The sequence below is a fragment of the Arachis hypogaea genome, chromosome 9 (assembly GCF_003086295.3).
Source record: "Arachis hypogaea cultivar Tifrunner chromosome 9, arahy.Tifrunner.gnm2.J5K5, whole genome shotgun sequence".
In the NCBI taxonomy this organism is placed as follows: domain Eukaryota; kingdom Viridiplantae; phylum Streptophyta; class Magnoliopsida; order Fabales; family Fabaceae; genus Arachis; species Arachis hypogaea.
Window position 1 is genome coordinate 23,512,310 of NC_092044.1, and position 21,016 is coordinate 23,533,325.

Here is a 21,016-nt window from a genome sequence, read left to right on the forward strand (position 1 = left end):
ATCTGAAGCTAGCTCACTTTAGGAAGGCCTTTGATGAACTTCAGGAAGGCCAGGTGTGTTTTAATTAAAGAAGCATTACTTTTGGGAATATTGGGCTTCGACAAAACTATCAGTCATTGTGTTAGAGTTATGTGTTGTGGGTTGTAATCATGAGTTTTCTTTAATTTTTCAGTTTGTCTGGGTTGCCTATGCTGTGGATCGTATGGATCCGAATATAATTCCTGCTGAAATATACATGCAATCGGTTGTCTGGAGCGCTACAGTTCCATTGGTGTCGTTTGAATGTATCGAATGGCATGCCACGGATAGGTTCAGGCGACAGTTCGGTTTCGTTCAGGGAGTACCTTCTCAGGAACAGAATTTGGATAAGGCTCATGGAGAGATTCTAACTGGACCTAAAAATCTTAACTGGGCCACGACACCGACTCATTCAAATTGGGTAATGCATTGGACCAATCGGTATCACTACGTTCTTTCTGAGCTTCCCATGCCTTCACAGCATCCGTTGGATATCTACCTGAACTGGTACCGATCAAAATATGGGGCCCGCTTAGCCTTGTCGAATCTTGCGGGTGAAGAGAATGATGAAGGTAACCAGGATCTGGATGTGGGCAATGAGGATATGGATGAGGGTAATGAATATACCGATGAGGGTAGTCAGGATATGGATGAGGACAATGAAGAGCAGGAGCAACATAGTTCACCTCCGATTCCGCCTCCACAAGAACAACCTCAAGCCTCAACCCAGTATCTACCTCAGACACAGTTCACCCCATCATTTCCAGTACAGCAACAATATTGGGGTATGTCACAGTTTGAAATAGGTGATGGAACTTCTTTTAGCCAGTTGCTTGGGTTCATGTCTGCAGATGGAGCACATTCACAATATGGCGATCAGCCTGAGTTTATGCCTGGCAGGTATTCGTTGGATGCAAGGTATCCAGGCCATACCTCATCTGTTGCTTCTGGAGGCTTTGTATCTGTTGACTCTAGTAGGAGTGAGGGTGGACGAGGTGTTCTGAATAGTCAAAATCCTAACCGATGTAACATGGGACTCATTGAGGAAGATACTAACGCACTCGAACAAGAAACCGATGCGTATTTAGTAGATGACCCGGATGAAGAGGGCGATGACGACGAGGATGAAATTGAAAAGTTCGATGAGGATGAAGAATCTCGCAACGATGGTATTATGTTTACTATTTTGCTTTATATATTCCATGACTTATTTACTTTCTTTGCATAAATGGCATATCTTATTGGATTTTGCTTCATGATTTGTGGTATTTATGTTGGTATTTGAATATGTAATGTGCTGCACATACTTGTTTATTCAAAATTGGTTACAGGTCAGGCACGCAGTCCAGATGACAATGTCAAAGGTTACAATCTGAGGATTGATCCGCCACGTCGGAGCGCTAATCGTTTCACCCCTTCTGTCTTCAAAAAAGCCGCCAAGAAATGCAAGAGCTTTGTGAAGGACGTACAGTGGAAAATGAGAAAATAGTTCTTTCCTTTTGTTTAGAGTTATTTGTATTTGTTAAACTTTATGTATTGATGACTTTATGTAATGTTATGAGTTATATGTATTTGTTAGACATTATGTAGTTATATGTATTTGTTAGACGTTATGTACTGATGACTTTATGTAATGTTTAGAATTATTTGTATTGGTTAGACATTATGTAACGATGAAAATATTTTATCAATTAGACTTGTTTATATGTGTTGGACCTTGGATAGAGTACGGTATATGTGTTGGACATTATTGATGTATTAGCCATCTGGAGCATGTAATAATGTCTCTTAAAACCTTAATATGATACTACAGATATTTAGCAATTGATATACTAACCATCATGTTATATAATGCTACAGATATGTCATAATACTAGAGTGTCATTAATTATAAGGTTACATATAGCAGGTCATGTTACCTCAATTTGCTCAGTCAGGTTTTATTATACAATATCATATTAAAACTGTGAACCTAGGGGGCTTCTCTGTTGGTATTTAAAGCAACAGACCGACGGCATCTGCTTCGACTATGTCCCTCAGCACCACATAGAGTACATTGCCTAGGACGACGTAACATCCTCGTGTCCATCTCATTCAGAAAACGCGTCATCCTGGGCCGACCTTTTGACACCCGTCGCATGTACGGATTCGGGATGAACCGAGGTCCGTTGTAAGCAGGCCATGTAGTGGGATTACCTAGTGGCCTAAACCGTGCTCGGTACACCCGCCGCACTTGATCCATCTTATACACATCATGAACATAAAGTCGCCAATCAAGTCGCTGGTTGGCACAACATGCGAATACATGTCGACAGGGGATCCGGTCCACTTGGAACTCACCACAGTCACATCGAAGGCTACGTAGATCAACTGCAAACTCTAGCCCACTTGGCATCTCACGAACCTCAAAGACCTCATTCTGGGGGTCAAAGCAACTAACCTGTATGTTTCCTGATGCAAGTTGGTTTGCATGCAATTTCGATGTCACTATCTCAGAAAACACATGGCCAGCATTAATCCGGGCTTCCGCCTCCGCTCTTTTACGGGTGAACAACTCTTTATCTAGTCTGTAGAATGTTGCCTTCACAAGAGCTGTAATGGGAAGATTGCGGGCACCCTTCAATACTGAGTTGATGCACTCCACTAGATTCGTCGTCATGTGACCCCATCGATACCCGCCATCAAAGGCCAGTGCGTACTGTTCGCGAGGAATTCGATCTAACCAATTTGTGTATGCCTCGCCGCGGTCCCTTAAACGCTGGTAACGCACTTCGTACTCCCGCACCGTCCTCGAATATCCTAGCAGATCAAAGCATGTAGAAAGCAACGTAATTAAAATCAATAGATTTATTTAAGGCACATCTACTAATAATTTGCTTAAATTTAGTAAATTTTTACCGATGTTAACGACCAATTTTTGTAGGTAAGGTGCCTTGAATTTTCTCAGAAAATTCGACTCTATATGCCTGATGCAAAACATATAAAAAGCTCTAGGAGGTGACCAAGTTCCGTTACTTCGTTCGACAGCTGCATTGATGGACTCGTGCCTGTCAGATATTAGACCCACTCCATCCCGAGTAACAACATGTTGACGGAGGTTACTTAGGAAAAAATGCCATGCATCAGAAGTCTCTCCCTCAACAATAGCAAACGCAATCGGAACGATATTGTTGTTTCCATCCTGGGAAACTGCCACAAGCAGACAACCCTTATACTTTCCGTACAAGTGAGTACCATCCACCTGGACAATTGGCTTACAATGTCTGAATGCCCTAATACAAGGGTAATAACTTCAGAATACACGATGCAGTACCCGAATATCACCCACCAAGTCATCGCCTTGATATGCAGGCATAGTCTCAAAATGGACAACAGCTGATGGTTCCTTGTGACACATGGCCTCAAACCATATAGGCAAGGCTTCATACGATGCTTCCAACCTCCAAATATTTTTTCTATTGCCCTCTGCTTAGCCAACCATGCTTTCCGGTAACTGACGGTGTAGTTGAATTTTGATTGCACTTCTGCTATTACCGATTTTACCTTTAAGGAGGGGTCAACCTCAACCAGTGGCTTTATTGCTTCTGCAATTGTGATAGAGTCCAGTTTCGAATGATCCTGTGAAATGGTGGCTGTGGTACAGGTGTGGCTACCATTATATCTCCTTATAACCCAACAGTACTTCCTGCTGATTAAGCTAACCCTGATAAGCCAATCACACCCTGACCCATACTGTGTACACTTGGCATAAAATGTCAACGGCTCAGACTCATATACCCGGTAGTCTACGCTTCGTCGTATGGTATAATCCTTAACCGCCTTAATAACAGCTTCCCTGGAACTGAACTCCATCCCAACGACGAATTCACCATCTGCGACCATAGGAATTTCTGCTGGGACAAATGCCATAAGATAAATTTCATTAATACGCAGCAAATGTAAAAAACCAGTATGCTTTAAATAAAAAAATATATCAACATTTTATGATATCACATTAAACAACATAAGCACATCAACAGCAAATGTAAAAAATCAGACCGAACTGGCCGGTTCGACCGGAAAACCAAACGAACCGTGTCGGTCCGGTCCGATTCATGCCATTTGAACCGTACAATACATCAAAGTTGTGCTGATAATTGTTACAAACTCATGCAATTTGCTACAACCATATCTTATACAACATAAATATTATTTCCTAACAAACACATCAAGCATATAAAAGAAAAAAATAATTTCCTTAACGGGTCGAGGACCGGTTAGATCCTGACAACTACGACACCTTCACTCATGATTAAATAATGCTAAAAAAAGGGTAAAATCTTCATAACTCAATCAATGTCTAACTACAAAAACACTTATACCACAATTACGTACCTGCAGTCATATATTCCGGAAATTCAGGAACATGCATGGCTCCCAAGTCTAAAACTCGCATGAATGATGGCTCCTCAAACGGCACTTCGTTTGCAAGTGCATTTGCCACTTCTGTCACATCTGGGCACATGGTTCTCCCACCTTGATCTTCATCACCATCTGGAACAGAAAATTCATAGTTGCTTTCGAACTCTTCTTCACTGTCACTATTATAATCTTCCTGTAGAATATTCTGGTCAGCCTCAAATTGTTCAAACTCAACATACAACTCGATGAACGAGATCTGTGACCGGTTTTCAATATACATTAAAAGCATCTCCTGCATGCTTGCATCGTCCGTCACATATTTGGATTGATACTGTACGAATCCACCAAACACCTGTATGGGATATCTGTATAGAATACATGATATATTTCTTGCCCTCTCAGAACCAATTTTTTCACAGATTACTCCTTTTAGCTCCTCAAATGAGATAATGAAAGGAATAACAATATCTACTGGGCTTTCACAAATAAATTTTACTCCTTCAGCCGTTTCTAACAAAATCTGACCAAAATAAAATAATTTTAGCAATACTCTGTCACTCATTTTTTTCACTCACCATAAAAGAAATATAAGCTTAGATACTACATTATCAAAATCAAAACAGAAAAAAGAGAGAGTTTTGAAGAAGAAGAAAGACGCAGCCGTCGAAGAAGAAGGGAGACCCAGCTACTGTCCCTCCTACCAGTTCACTTCACCCTTTTATATCACAACCTTTGAGGAACTTGAACCCTACGACTAGGTTAACTTGAACCAAAAAAAAAATTTCTAACACAGAACTCAGACCATCCGATTTCTTTGTTTCCTTACCACAAAACGGAGGGTCCGAGTTCATTGATCACCAATTCATAATCTCAGCTAAGAACTCGGACCGTGCGATTTTCATACCCATTCCTAAGATGTCAACTCGTTGGGTCCGATTCCTTATACTTGAAGTTCTATACGGTTGCTAAGCAAATCGGACCGTGCGATTTGTTTATAAAATTTTTAAATCCAAAGAACTCGCACGGTCCGAGTTCCTTCATCTCAAACGGACAAAAGTCTGTCCCACACATATGTGTATTCCCCCCTAACTCCATATCCAAGCATAGCACACACATGCCCTCCATAACGATAAAATTGAACCGTTGGAGACATCGTAACCTTCTTACATATAATTATATTGTAGTAGAATACTTGGAGATGTTTAGTTTTGCATATACAATTGGAGCCTTAATGTTTTTCATAGTACTCTAGTAAAATGAATGAAAAAAAAGACAAAATAAATTTTATGGAAGACAAAAAACAAATGAATATATAAATAAAACATGAAATGATAAAAAAAATATCTATGAATTGAAAAGAATCTCATCTAATTGAGTGAAAATATAAAAAACTTGATTTTGTTGTAATATACATCCTTTATTAATAAATAATTAAATACTGTTTTGTCCTTATTTTGTTAATTAAAAAATAATTTAAAAACGCAATTAATTTGTAACAACCATATTTTTATATGGGTATTTGGAGTGTTTTAATATGCGAATAATATTTTTCTATTAAGTTTTGTCTTATAGAAAGGGATTTAAGTTGTATACTTGTATGCATAAGGTTTTAATTTAGGGTTTAACTATTAATAGCAAACTTTAAATTTTTATACTTTAATAAATGTATAATAAAAACATTAAAACAAATAAACTCTACCTTTCAAAAAGAAAATTCTCAATTGATAACCTTATTATTAGCTAAACCTCTAAGTTTAAACAAATGACTATATTTGTCATAAATGTAGTATAAAGTTACATTCCAACAGGTGTAAACAAGAAGTCGCAAGTTGGTTGTTTCATGATACCACCAATCATTTACAACAATAATTTTCTTCAAGGGGGGAAAAAGCTAAAATAAGAAAAGCTCTGAATCAATCACTAAAATCAGGGTAGTAAGTAAAAAATTGAAAAATAAAAAAGAGGGGGGGGGGGGGAGGGGGGGAGTAAATGAAACAAGCTAAATAACACAACACACACTTGATTTGTTCCCCTCCAAGATTCTAGAGTGCATTATTATGCTCATGTTGATGATTCAAGGGACCAAAACAAAGGATGAAAATAACTGGGCCACTGCTCCTAGATTTAGAACATTGGTATTTGGTATTAACACGTGAAGAGATCACTATTCTGGTTCTTGAATGTTTTAAGGGGATTGTCAACTGAATGTAGCTCTCATGTTATTTTGGTTCTCCACACCCATTCCATTGCAGAAGTTGTTTAGTAAGGACTCAATTTGTTTTACTTCTTTTGGAATTGATGCTGTAAGGACCTGTGTTACAACGACGTTAGTTACTTTGCTCTAACTATAACGATCAAACCATATCATATGGCGCAAGTTCTGGTAAAATTAATAATTTTTTGGGGCGAAAAAAAGAAAAAGGGGAAAAAGAAGGCCAAGATATAGATATTTATCATCATGTTTTCGGATATTATTCTATCACTCAAGAAAACCCGGATCAGCACCTCTACGCCTCTAGCTGTTAAAAATTGATAAAAACTAGTTTCAATAACATGACATTTAAAGAACTTACTTCGTAACCAGTTTCTGTGATGAGTACCTCATCCTCAATCCTAATCCCGATGCCTCGATACCTGTATGCACGTCTCTCGAGATGGATTATATCAATAACAGTAACATGAAGTTGTAACATTTATTTCCATGTTTGAAGACAAATTTATGCTCAATGGAATGCATGATGAATATTATGTGAAGAGATCAACCAATGATGTAACAAAAGTTATGAAGAGTGAATAGCTAAATGAACCCAACTAGTAGAACAAAGACCTGAAGACAAAAGGCATATTATCTTAGGCCGATGCAACTTTGGAAAATGGATCCTCTTAATTTTTTTTTCCAATTGAGGGTGTAAAGTGTGATCTCTAATCTTTTAATATTTTCTCTCTCATGATCTCTCTTGGTCCTACTTATAAAATGTATGGTAAGAAATCACACTTTACCCCTCTCAAGTGAGAAAAAAAAATTGAGAAGATCCAATCTCTGCAAATTGAATTACAGCTAAAAACAGATTAACTTGGAATATAAGATTCTTAATACCCAACTAAGAATTTTAAGTCCGATTATTGTAATAATTCTCTTGATAGATTTAAAAATATGAAATATAGATGGAGGATGCTCCAATAGCCAGAGGTACAGAGAGACTCGAGAACTCTGAAAGAAATTATGAAAAAGGGATTCTTGAAGCTGATCAATTGATGGAAACTGTAACGAAATTTCATGTCTTTTGGTAGAAACATCTTGGTGAACTAGAGAAATCTCAGAGCAAGTGACGAAAAATGACAGTTTCCAATAATCAATTTCAGTTTTACACCACAAGTACCTCTCTGGGCAGTTATAAGAAGATGGGATGTAAACTCCTGGTTCAATAGTTATCACCTGCTCACAATGAATTAAAAAGCATAAGCTGTCACGTGTCAGCCAATGGATATTAAGTAAAGCAGTAGAAGTGCAAAATATATTCTGTCTCATACAGGGAATTTGGTTCAGCTTTTCTTTTTTCCTAAAAACAACTCATTTTCAATAGAAGGTAGTCATCCTAATTTCAACACAAAAATATAAAAATAAAATAAATTATGTTTTCAGCCTTCGATTAGAGAAAGTAACATGAGTAACTTCATTGGGAAAATTATGTTGTTAAGAAATCACTTTTGTTGTGGGAAAACAAAAATCAAACTCACCCCAAGTTAAACCACAACCACATGGATGGCTTTCTTTCAACGTGAAGATTATCCTGTTTTTAAAATAACACATTTATTTACTTTTGGTTTAGTTCTTGGATTGGCTGTGATTATAATAATGCAAGAATTGTAGAATCCCTATTCTTTTATTAGGCAGTTTATTCTGTGGATGGAACTTTTGTTATCATTTGACATGAAAAGTGTCCACCTACTGTCCTGAAGATAGCATGCTGAAAATACGTTTTCCAACATTTTGTCATTAGAATTTAGAAGCTCTATTATTTCAATTTCTCCATATTCGATATGTATAACAAACTAGTAGATAAAACTATTGCATAGTCAAGGAAATAACTTACAACACCTGGCTTCAGAGGAGCATCAAAGCTGACCATTGAACAATCATGAATGTCCATTCCTAGATAGTGACCTGGACCAACAAAATGTGATGTGATTGAATACATCCAATCTCTATTAGCTATCATCGTATAAATTAGTTCAAAAATCCAAACTAGCTATGAATCTCTAGAGTAACAAATGGTTATTATGAAGTCCATATCTTTCATATTTTGACAGTGAAAAGATTAAAGGGTGCTTTAAGAAAGATACCTATAGAAGTTGGGTTCAACTTGTGGTAGGAACTGCTTCCACCGTTTTTCAATAGTCCAATCTCCTTGAATCCTTTTTGCAGCATATCAACCTATGCAACCAGACCTTTAACAAGTTTTTCTATTTTATAAATAAAGCTTCAGGAAGCTAATTGAGTATACAATGAGTTAACATTCAACTGAAGGTAACAAAAAGTGACACTCAAAAAACACAGATATCTCTATCATGGAAATATTCAGGTCAGTAGCACACTTTAATGGCTATTAATTGTTATGAGATAGTCCGCATAATGCATTATCGAGCATTAAGGCAAAATACAGGGACAACGGGAAAGAAAAAACTGGTCATCTTGTACAAATCGTTTATTTAAAGTTTTCGGGTGGATGGCAGTAATAGATGGATTCTGTCCTAAAATTTGTTAAGAAGGGATAAGAAAAAGGAGATACCGAATAGTTGTGTATTTCTCGAATACTGGCACCAGGTTTACAAAGTTCCACACAACGCTTGTTCGTTTCCAATATAAGCTCATAAAGTTCTTCCTGAATGTACAAGAGGAGATCATATCACACACTAAGATTAAGACGACAATGCATTTGAAATGAGCAATTTCACTGTGCATTAATAAGGTGCAAAAAGTAAGCTCTACACATTTAAATTTCATTGGCTAGCATAAAGAGGGGAAGATGCCATGGCACAAAATATAAGTTCTGAGGATCTCTTTTCCGCCGCTTCCTTGTATCATTTGATATTCTTTTCCTAGTCCCCCCTCCAAAAAACAACATTAAAATAAAAAATAAAAAGGAGAGAGAGCCCCATGAGATCCCTTATGCCATGGGCAAGGGAAGAATATATTGAGAATCTTGAATGCCCAAACGTGCATGAACAAAGTTAAAAAGGAGCATATCTCACTAATTCAGCATATTTGCACCAACATAAATCTTCACTTCTTCCGTAATGCCATCTTCTGATCTGTCATGGATTCCTGTGGCAAGCCTTTTGGTTGCTTATTGAATTTTCAAACAAGTGAATCGATAAGAAAGTGGTACTAGCATACTGTCTTGTTGAAGAAATCTCACTGACTACCAAAGAGTAGTCAAATAGAAAAGTATGTATTGAGAGAAACACCAATAAGTCTTTGAGGCATCTGCTTCCTCGCTTTCTTTACTCTCCTAATTCTTACAGTTTTAATACTAAATTTTACCAACAAAAAATAGGTGCCTTTCATTCCTTGCGGCCCTTTTATAATAGATGCACAATCATATGTATTACTCAATCCTCAATTAAAGATAAGGATGAACTTTCACACTTTCCTTATTTGGAAGATGGAGATTTCCTTTTATGTTTTTTTAAAAAAATAAAGATAAAAAGAAACATTAAGCAATTCATTCATGGATTTGGTTGAAGTGGCAAGGAACTTTAAGGCCTTATTAAACAGGATGAAGGTAAATAAAGTTTCATAAACAAACTCCTAAATATACCACCAAGGATGAAATGGCAAATGACACCATGACAATAAAATAAACTTGTTTCGTCCAATAACTATGTGGAATTACTATAAGCAATTCAATTAGGCAAACCTGGGAAGAAGAAAAGCTACCACAGGGAGGCCAGGTACGAGTAAGATCACTAACATAACCATGTAACTCACATCCAACATCCATCAAAACAAGATCTCCCTGTTTAATCTGCCAAATATATGATAAAAATTCAACAATAAAAAATAAATACTAGGAGACAGCATTTGGTGATGATAACTAAATTTACCTTTTGGTCATTTCTAGAATAGTGTATGACACTTGCATTCGGCCCACCACCAACAACAGGATTGAATCTGTTATGAAGTGCAATAAAGGACAAGTGTGCAATTAATCATTGATAAATTTGAAAGGTTCTTAAACTATCAATTAAAAACACAAAAGTAATCATAAATGAAAGAAATCCTTAAGCAGTTAATTAATTCAATAGAGAGGCACTCACCCCATTCGCTGTGCTCCTCTCATTCTGCATTCATATTCAACCTTTGCAGCTAGCATACCTTCAAAAGGGTATGTTTTTGAATGCAGCATAGTCAACAAAAGGGCCTATTCAAGACAGACAGGAAAGGTTCAAAGTATCAAGATTTTATCATTTTGCACCTAGACCCAACGAATGGTAGAAATATAATTAACAACGGTGTATCAGACAGCCTCGCTAGGAATTTGAGTCATTGGACTATTAACTGCGCAACGAAGATGGATGTACCTGACAAGCAATCGATGCAGCTTCCTTCATGAGCTTTAGCTCAGCTGGTGACTTTATCCATCGCAATTGATGTGTATAAACAGATAAATCCCTTACATTGTTACAATAAACTAGCTTTTGGAAGGCCTCCAGTTCCGTGTATGTGGAGGTTGCAGTCTGAGTGTTGTGGAATAACTTTGAGGATCCCCGTAACATATCTGGAAGGATCTGAATCATTAATTAAAAATGTTAAATAAAATATCATTATAAATAGCACAACTGCTTGACCGAGGAGGTGAGGAACATAAAAAATCTTTATTAGAGCTTCAGCAACATTGGCTGCAAGCCTCTAGCAGGTTTATCTATGGAAATATTTCAGATGCATAAGACAAAAACATAGATGCTTGAAAATTTATGTTTAATAATGGATAGTAATGATCCACCTCACGCAATTTCCTCATCGGATATGCCTTGTCAGCCTTGAATGTATCTAATGCCGCTTCAACTCCTGCTATTTGCCCTTGCCAAGTCACATCCTAGACAAAAGTATGGTTTTAAAATTACATCAGATTCCGGATTACTTACTTCCTTGCTGCAGAACTAGAAGAAGCAACAACAAAAATCACACACACAATGACCCAAATCCATGGATACTTGCATGATTGAACAACTGAAATATTATACTACAATATATTTAAAGATTGACCAGAGACTAACTCAATAAACAAATAACCAATTTTTTTTAGTCTAAAAACAATTTACATAAGTTGAATATTATCACAGAAAATGTTCCAGTAGAAAATCGAAAGAGAATTCAAGTCACAATAAGGATAAGATGTTGTCAGACTAACATAAAGTTTAACTTCTGGCATGAACATGCATAAACCGATATCATGTCCTAAAACGGCCACACCACCGGGTTGTTGGCAGCCTGTGATATACAAATAATCCGCATCTTGTCGAAATGTATATGGCACAACATCCGTCATCATCTTCACCGGTGCGGCTGCAATGATGGCCAAACTCTTCTCGGGGAGAAGATCCAATAACTTCTTCCTTCTTTCGATATATTCATCGCTGGATATACCTGGGGTGATCTCCCCATCTTTTAGTAACTAAAAACACATTGCAAGACAACATATAAACATGCTAATCAGGAATTAGCCTTAACCCTTAATGAAAAACCATATGACAAAAAAAATCATTTTAGCAAATGTTATGGAATAGAAAAGGGGAAAATGTTATGGAATAGCACCTTTGGATGAGAAGCAGGGGTTGGTTGTCCAATATCAACAACCACCTTGTTACTGCAATACGAACGAAAACCTACAATCTTCGTACGAAACTTTGAAATCAAAAGTAATTAGTTAGTTAATTAGTTAGAGAAACACAAACGAATCATCAAATTCAAACCTTCTCGTTATTTAACCAAAATCAAAATATCCGGTTATACAAATAAAAGATAGAAAGATATGGTGTTAATCATAGAAAAATAGCGGCAACTGAACAAACAGAAAGGAAAATAACAAAACTTGAGAGACATTAATAAAGTGAATTCGAAGAAGAGATATTTACCTGCGAGCGTGAAATGGAGTTGGTTAGTTTTCTCAGAACACAGTGCATTTTTTTAAGCTGAGGTTGCTGTGTGCTCAAAGCAGAGGTTTAGAGTTGAGAGTTGAGACTTTAGAGGGTTTAAGAGCGACAAAGCATACATAACATGCTTCGGCCTTCGGCTATGAATTGACCACATTTCTCTTCAAGTGGACTTTCGGGTTGTGTGGATTGGGAGTAGGATGGCATTTTTAAACAAGGCTTCACAGTCAAAAACTTCCTCTAATTATTCGAACACTCACAAAAATATATTGGAATTTTACTATTAATAAAAATATTTTTAAATAATTTAAAAATACAATAAAAATATTCAATAATAAATATATATTTTTAAAAATATCTTAAAAATTAAATTTTGATGTAATTTTTTACAAACATGATTAGAAAAATAAATATTATTATTTTTAAAATTTGATGACTTTTTTGTTAAGTATATAAACTTTTTTGTGATTTTTAAAAGTATTATTAGTTGTTAACAAAAAAATTACAAAAAAATATATATACTTAACAAAAAATACCAAATTTTAAACATAATAATATCTCATTTTTCTAATCATGCTTGCAAAAAATCGCATCAAAATTCAATCTCTAATGTATTTTTTGAGAAATACAAATTTAATGTTAGATAATCTTGTAAAAAATCTAACATTAAATATGTATTTCTCAAAAAATACATTAGAGATTGAATTTTGATGCGATTTATTACAAGAATAATTAAAAAATGAGATATTATTATTCTTAAATTTGGTGATTTTTTGTTAAGTATATAATTTTTTGTGATTTTTTAAAAGTATTATTGATTTTTAATAAAAAAAATATATACTTAACGAAACATCACCAAAATTTAAGGATAATAATATCTCATTTTTATAATCATGCTCGCAAAAAATCGCATCAAAATTTAATTTCTAAAGCATTTTTTGAAAACATATATTTACTATTGAGTCGCGTTTTAAAATTATTTGAAGGTATTTTTGTCAATAGTAAAATTTGGGTACATTTTTGTTAGCGTTTAAATAATTCGGGAGCATTTTTTATAGTTAACCCTTTAAACAATTATTCTATTTTCAACTCTTAAATTATCAGAATTAGTCAATTAGTACCTCCGTTTTTAAGATAAGATACTTTAGTCCTTCAAGCTTTGAAATACACAAAATAGTTTCTAACATTTACTTTCATTAGATAATATAGTTTTTTTCTATTAGTCACTAACTGATCTAAAATATTGATTCGCGTACTTGGCCATTAAATGTCAACGCGCACAATTAGATAAATCAATTCCTATAGCGAAGTACAAAAATGTCTCCAAAAATTAAAAAAAAAATCTCAAAACAGTTCCTAAAAAATTTAAAATTTTTTAAAATAGTTCCTTCGAATTATGTATATATAATTATTTCTAAATTAATAAATTTTAATTTCTAAAATTTTTTATCTATTTATCTCAAATTTGATTATTTATATATGCAAAATTTTTTTATGTATTTTAAAATCTTAAATTTTAAATTAATTTAGAAAAACTATTTAAAAAAATAATTTAAAATAAATGAACTTATTTTAATTTTGACCGTGCAAGATATTAATTTAATTTAATTTATAGCTATCATATTCTATGATCATTCTTTAATAATGAAGAAGAGATTAAAAAACTCTCATTTAATTTAAAAATTTTTACATGAAAAAATAAAAAAATTTGCTCAAATCCTTATAAAAGTAATACTTTAGAACTTACCTGCAATGCAAACCAAATTACCTATAAAGTTTTCGTCGATATTCTAGGAATTTAGATATATAACATTCACAATACAATTATCTTTTAGTTTAGTTGTTATTATTATAGTTTTTATATCACATTTATGTAGGTATCATAGGTTAATAATTAAATAATATTATTTTTATGATATTTTAGAGTTAATAAATAAAATTATCTTTTAGTATATATTTTGTTATTTTTTATATTCTTTAGTTATCATATATTTTTTAGTAATATTTTATTATTCTCATTAATAAAAATATTATAAGATATTGATTTTTTTTAAAATATTCAAAGGAAATTTTTTGGAATTTTAGAAAATTTCAGGGATTGTTTTAAGATTTTTAAAATTTTTTGGAATTATTTTGTACTTCACTTTGGGATTGATTTGTCTAGCTCGCACGCGTACACACTTAACGGCCACATGTACAAGTTAACATTACACGTCAATAGTTACCGTTAGTGACTAATGAAGAGTGACCATATTGTTTAACGAAAATAAATGTTGAAGACTATTTTTTATCTTTTAAAATCTGAGAGATTAAAATGTCCAATTTTAAAAATTTTAGGGACTGATTGGATAATTACTTGTTGATTTTTTATTACTTCTCACTCAAATGAAAAGTTTCACTTGTTACAATATTTATGGTGTAAGAAACTTGAAAGAAATGCATAGTATATATTTGTGTATAAATATATATGTTGTTTAACTTAGTTTAATGTATATTTTATATTCTAACATATATTTCATAATAACAACTAATTTTAATAACTGATTTAAGTATACACATAATATGGCTAAAATATTTCTTTTAACCAAAATTGTTGTTCTAAACCAGATTTAAAAGAGTTAAAATTAAAAAATTAAAAAAAATATGGGTAAATTACATTATTAAATTAATTAAGATTTTAAATTACACAATTACAACAGTTAAAATTTATTTACATGCAAGTGCAATTTTTTTCTATATAAACCGTTATGGGTTATAGCATTTTAACTTTTTGCCTATAATATGCCTTAGATCATCGCGATTTACATGCAACATCTCGCAAAACATAAACTGTTACAAGTTGTAACGGTTTTTGAGGACAAAATGACAAAACAGAAACCACTACGAGTCATAGCGGTTTATGAGAAAGAAAAAATAAAAGCATAAGTCGCATGGGTGGTGGTGATTTATGCTCCAAATGTTATCACCAAGAAAAATAAAAGTATAAGTCTTTTTTTATGATTTATGTACTCATTTTAGTCTATTTTCTACCACTAAGTCTAAATGTAGTTTTTTTATGGTTATGTACTTGTTTCAATTTATTTATCTTATGAAAACTTAATGTATTTTCTTATATTTTTATTGAGGTGTTTTTACTATTATAAAAGAAAAAATTAGTTTGTTTATAAAAGATAATAACATTACTCTTATTTTGATAATGTCACTGTTTTTTTTTAATTCATACAAAATGTAACGCAAAAAAATCATGTAAAGGATAACATTATCAAAAATAGGAATTTACAAAAAAAAATATCATGAACGTCTTCCTTGCTTTACTAAGACTTGTCGCGCCACCGTTGCTGAGGTTCAGCCTCACCACTATCACTGGATTTTAGTCGCTTCGTCGTTGTTGGGGCCAACCCTCTTATGCTCCCCCATAATCTCCGTGCATCCACTTGCTTTTTCTCCAGCATGGGCTTGGGCTTTGGTTCTGTCCCGTCGCACTGTGCTCTGCTGTATTGTTGTCACTAGGCAAGGGTTTCACTGCTCTTCCATCGTTGTTGTACACCTGCTGCCTTCCACTATCGTGGGTTCAGGGTGTTGGTTCTCTTGCCATCGCAGCGTCACGTTGTGTCCTACTACGTCCTCATCACTGGAGTTTCAACCACTCCTGAAACCTTCTTTGCCTTTCCTCTATCGTTGCAGATCTAGGGCTCCGGCTTTTTTCCATGCTTCTTCTCTATTTCTATTTAGAAAGAAAGAATGGAAAGTGACCTGGCAACTACGTCCTTGGAGAACTCTCCCCAAGAGGAAGATCTGTTAATACGAAGCATTGAGAAAGCCAAACCGAATGGAGATGAAGCCTTGCCAGATGTAGAGACTGAGTCTACAGAGGCCGGGGATGTCGAGAACATGCAGGGAGAAAAAATAACCTCTACAAGTTATGATGGATATAATCACTACAGAGAATATGCCAACTGTAGTTGAGAACAAAACAGGTGCTCGCGCTGGGGTGTGCTCGTATAAGGATAGCTTCCTGCAGGATGGTACTTGAATGGTGTTATCACATGAAGATATCTATCAACTGGTGGCTAAAGAACTAATATAAGACCAAGGCTATGCAGTATGAGGCTTAGGATCCCTTCGATCCAAAACCTATAGTGGAGGTGTCATTAGAAGAATATAAGGATTGGTGTAGACCATAGACGTTCTCACTAATCATTAAATTACTCAAAAAAAGCCTTGGTTACTGGGAAATGGAGTCTTGTGTGAAGAGAGTTTGCCTTGGAATAGGGAGGTGAGGGTCATTGATTTTACAGGAGATTTTATTTTGGTTCAGTTTACGGATGAAGCAGATTATCGACATGTACTCTTTGAAGGACCTTGGCAATTAGTAGATCACTATCTTTTTGTGTAGCGTTGGAAACCCCTGTTTCAAATGTCTAGGGGATAGTTTATGCATTTGCCCATCGAAATTGATCTTCGGCAAAAGTTGGTACCAATAATTCAGGTGTTAGGACGAGACCTCAGAGTTGAATACGAATGATTGCACTTGATATGCTTTGATTGTGGCAAGTATGGCCATAGATTGAAAGCATGTCAGGAAGAAAATCATGGGAAGGAAATTCAGTTGTCACTAAGGTTGACTAAGAAATTCCCAGTTGTTTTTTCTCAACGGGAAGGAGTAGATATTTCTGGTTTAGTTCAAAACTCTTCAAATTCAAATGGCCAATCAATATAGACTATGGATGCAAATTTTAGAAAATCTGAAGTAAGAGTTAATACAATATAGTGGAAGTTTCTAGTACATTTGGGTTGTGGATATTAGTGAAAAAGGTTCAACAAAGGCCAACCTGTAATAAGGACACCACTGACCTAGGAAAAAAAGACGCATAGCTCTGGATTGTGCTTCCAGATTCTGGAGAATGAGGAGGCTCATGTCTCAGATTATGTCCAAGTGTTAAAAATGGATGGAAGGGTCAAACAACCTCAAGTCATTTTCTCGAATAGATCAAAGAAACAATCTCTCCCAAAAATGGACTCTGCTAGTAAAAGCTAACTTCAGGTCATTCAGAAGGAGAGTAAATGTGTAAAGAATGATAGCATAGATATGAGAAAAGGAAGCTCTAAAAGTTTAGATGCTACAACAAAGAATGGCAAGAAAGTGATTACTTCCCGTCAAACAGAAGATTTGAAGAAAAAACAAGAAGACTATTGGACAACACTGAAAATACTTAAACATGCAAGAAATTGGGTGGAAGATAATGCGTTAGTTTCAGGAGGTATCCTATATATTCAAACACATTTGCCATCCCAAGAAGATATTTTAGCCATGGAAGTGATTCGCCAGAGTAATGGGTCAAAGCCTGCAATGGCAAACCCACCAGGCTCGGGTGCGTCGGGGGTGATTCGTCAAGTATGGTAATAGAGCAACCCACCAAAGTTATTAGTCTTAGTAAAAATTGACTAGTATGTCTGGTGCACGAAATTGTGATCATCAATGGCGCCATCAACATGGTACACACAATTGCAATCTCAACTTTTTATCACAACTTCGCACAACTAACCAACAAGTGCACTGGGTCGTCCAAGTAATAAAACTTACGCGAGTAAGGGTCGATCCCACGGAGATTGTTGGTATGAAGCAAGCTATGGTCATCTTGTAAATCTCAGTCAGGCAGACTCAAATGGTTATGGAGGATAACATAAAACATAAAGTAAAGATAGAGATACTTATGTAATTCATTGGTAGGAATTTCAGATAAGCGTATGGAGATGCTTTGTCCCTTCCGTCTCTCTGCTTTCCTACTATCTTCATCCAATTCTTCTTACTCCTTTCCATGGCAAGCTGTATGTTGGGCATCACCGTTGTCAATGGCTACAGTCCCATACTCTCAGTGAAAATGTTCAACGCGCTCTGTCACAGCACGGCTATTCAGCTGTCGGTTCTCGATCATGTCGGAATAGAATCCAGTGATTCTTTTGCATCTGTCACTAACGCCCCACAATCGTGAGTTTGAAGCTCGTCACAGTCATTCAATCCTTGAATCTTACTCAGAATACCACAGACAAGGTTTAGACCTTTCGGATTCTCTTGAATGCCGCCATCAATTCTATCTTATACCACGAAGATTTTGATCAAGAAACCCAAGAGATATCCACTCAATCTAAGGTAGAACGGAGGTGGTTGTCAGGCACACGTTCATAGGTGAGAATGATGATGAGTGTCACGGATCATCACATTCATCAAGTTGAGGAACAAGTGATATCTTAGAACAAGAATAAGCCGAATTGAATAGAAGAACAATAGTAATTGCATTAATACTCGAGGTACAGCAGAGCTCCACACCTTAATCTATGGTGTGTAGAAACTCCACCGATAAAAATACATAAGTGATAATGGTGATCATTGGCTTCGGCCCCAGAGAGGGAACCAGAAGAACCAAGATGAAAATACAATAGTAAAAGGTCCTACTTATAGAGAACTAGTAGCCTAGGGTTTACAGAAATGAGTAAATGACATAAAAATCCACTTCCGGGCCCACTTGATGTGTGCTTGGGCTGAGCATTGAAGCATTTTCGTGTAGAGACTCTTCTTGGAGTTAAACGCCAGCTTTTATGCCAGTTTGGGCGTTTAACTCCCATTCTTGTGCCAGTTCTGGCGTTTTACACCAGAATTCTTGAGCTGACTTGGAACGCCTGTTTGGGCCATCAAATCTCGGGCAAAGTATGGACTATTATATATTGCTGAAAAGCCCATGATGTCTACTTTCCAACGCAATTAAGAGTGCACCAATTAGGCTTATGTAGCTCCAGAAAATTCACTTCGAGTGCAGGGAGGTCAGAATCCAACAGCATCTGCAGTCCTTTTCAGCCTCTGAATCAGATTTTTGCTCAAGTCCCTCAATTTCAGCCAGAAAATACCTGAAATCACAGAAAAACACACAAACTCATAGTAAAGTCCAGAAAAGTGAATTTTAACTAAAAACTAATAAAAATATAATAAAAACTAACTAAAACATACTAAAAACAATGCTAAAAAGCGTACAAATTATCCGCTCATCACAACACAAAACTTAAATTGTTGCTTGTCCCCAAGAAACTGAAGATCAAATAAGATAAGAAGAGAATATGCAATGAATTCCAAAAAATCTATGAAGATCAGTATTAATTAGATGAGCGGGGTTTTTAGCTTTTTGCCTCTGAACAGTTTTGGCATCTTACTTTATCCTTTGAAATTCAGAATGATTGGCTTCTCTAGGAACTCAGAATCCAGATAGTGTTATTGATTCACCTAGTTAAGTATGATGATTCTTGAACATAGCTACTTTATGAGTCTTGGCCGTGGCCCAAAGCACTCTGTCTTCCAGTATTACTACCGGATACATACATGCCACAGACACATAACTGGGTGAACCTTTTCAGATTGTGACTCAGCTTTGCTAGAGTCCCCAATTAGAGGTGTCCAGGGTTCTTAAGCACACTCTTTTTGCCTTGGATCACAACTTTATTTTTTTCTTTTTCTTTTCCCCTTTTTTCATTTTTTTTCGCATATACTATCTCTTTTTTTTAATTCACTGCTTTTTCTTGTTTCAAGAATCATTTTTATGATTTTTCAGATCCTCAGTAACATGTCTCCTTTTTCATCATTCTTTCAAGAGCCAACATTCATGAACAACAAATTCAAAAGACATATGCATTGTTTAAGCATACATTCAGAAATCAAAAGTATTGCCACCACATCAAAATAATTAATCTGTTATAAAATTCAAAATTTATGCAATTCTTCTCTTTTTCAATTAAGAACATTTTTCATTTAAGAAAGGTGATGGATTCATAGGACATTCATAACTTTAAGGCATAGACACTAAGACACTAATGATCATAAGACACAAACATAGATAAACATAAGCATAATTTTCGAAAAATAGGAAAATAAGGAACAAGGAAGTTAAAGAATGGGTCCACTTTAGTGATGGCGGCTTGTTCTTCCTCTTGAAGATCTTATGGAGTGCTTGAGCTCCTCAATGTCTCTTCCTTGTCTTTGTTGCTCCTCTCTCATGATTCTTTGATCTTCTCTAATTTCATGGAGGAGAATGGAATGTTCTTGGTGCTCCACCCTTAGTTGTCCCATGTTGGAACTCAATTCTCCTAGGGAGGTGTTGATTTGCTCCCAATAATTTTGTGGAGGAAAGTGCATCCCTTGAGGTATCTCAGGAACTTCATGGTGAGTGGGATCTCTTGTTTGCTCCATCCTCTTCTTAGTGATGGGCTTGTCCTCATCAATGAGGGTGACTCCCTCTATGTCAATTCCAACTGAATAACAGAGGTGACAAATGAGATGAGGGAAGGTTAACCTTGCCAAGGTAGAGGACTTGTCCGCCACCTTATAAAGTTCTTGGGATATGACCTCATGAACTTCTATTTCCTCTCCAATCATGATGCTATGAATCATGAAAAC

At 35.3% G+C, this 21,016-nt stretch overlaps 3 protein-coding genes across 4 annotated transcripts; all 3 read right to left on the reverse strand.

Moving 5' to 3' along the window:
* Positions 1 to 1,837: 1,837 nt before the first annotated feature.
* LOC112709016 (uncharacterized) lies at positions 1,838 to 5,108 on the reverse strand. The gene is made up of 3 exons (XM_025760925.3): positions 4,393 to 5,108; positions 2,917 to 3,908; positions 1,838 to 2,817 (listed from the first exon to the last, which is right to left on the reverse strand). The coding sequence occupies exons 1-2, from the start codon at positions 4,979 to 4,981 to the stop codon at positions 3,121 to 3,123; spliced, it is 1,377 nt and encodes a 458-aa protein (XP_025616710.1). The 5' UTR covers positions 4,982 to 5,108; the 3' UTR covers positions 1,838 to 2,817; positions 2,917 to 3,120.
* LOC114924435 (uncharacterized) lies at positions 1,991 to 3,051 on the reverse strand. Its single transcript, XM_029288995.1, has 2 exons — positions 2,985 to 3,051; positions 1,991 to 2,817 (listed from the first exon to the last, which is right to left on the reverse strand). Exons 1-2 carry the CDS (start codon positions 3,049 to 3,051, stop codon positions 1,991 to 1,993), a joined length of 894 nt encoding a protein of 297 aa, XP_029144828.1.
* A 1,064-nt stretch (positions 5,109 to 6,172) lies between the features above and the next one.
* Positions 6,173 to 12,778, reverse strand: LOC112710703 (intermediate cleaving peptidase 55, mitochondrial). Of its 2 annotated transcripts, none has more exons than XR_003156965.3 (14): positions 12,559 to 12,778; positions 12,239 to 12,328; positions 11,835 to 12,098; positions 11,427 to 11,519; positions 11,005 to 11,211; positions 10,741 to 10,844; positions 10,528 to 10,594; positions 10,341 to 10,448; positions 9,210 to 9,302; positions 8,764 to 8,854; positions 8,519 to 8,584; positions 7,800 to 7,855; positions 6,993 to 7,053; positions 6,173 to 6,730 (listed from the first exon to the last, which is right to left on the reverse strand). XR_003156965.3 is itself a non-coding variant. In XM_025763067.3 (14 exons), the coding sequence occupies exons 1-14, from the start codon at positions 12,604 to 12,606 to the stop codon at positions 6,617 to 6,619; spliced, it is 1,467 nt and encodes a 488-aa protein (XP_025618852.1). In that variant the 5' UTR covers positions 12,607 to 12,778; the 3' UTR covers positions 6,173 to 6,616. The 2 variants fall into 2 exon arrangements, 1 of the variants encoding a protein (XP_025618852.1); XM_025763067.3 differs by having other exon boundaries at positions 8,514 to 8,584.
* Positions 12,779 to 21,016: the final 8,238 nt, after the last annotated feature.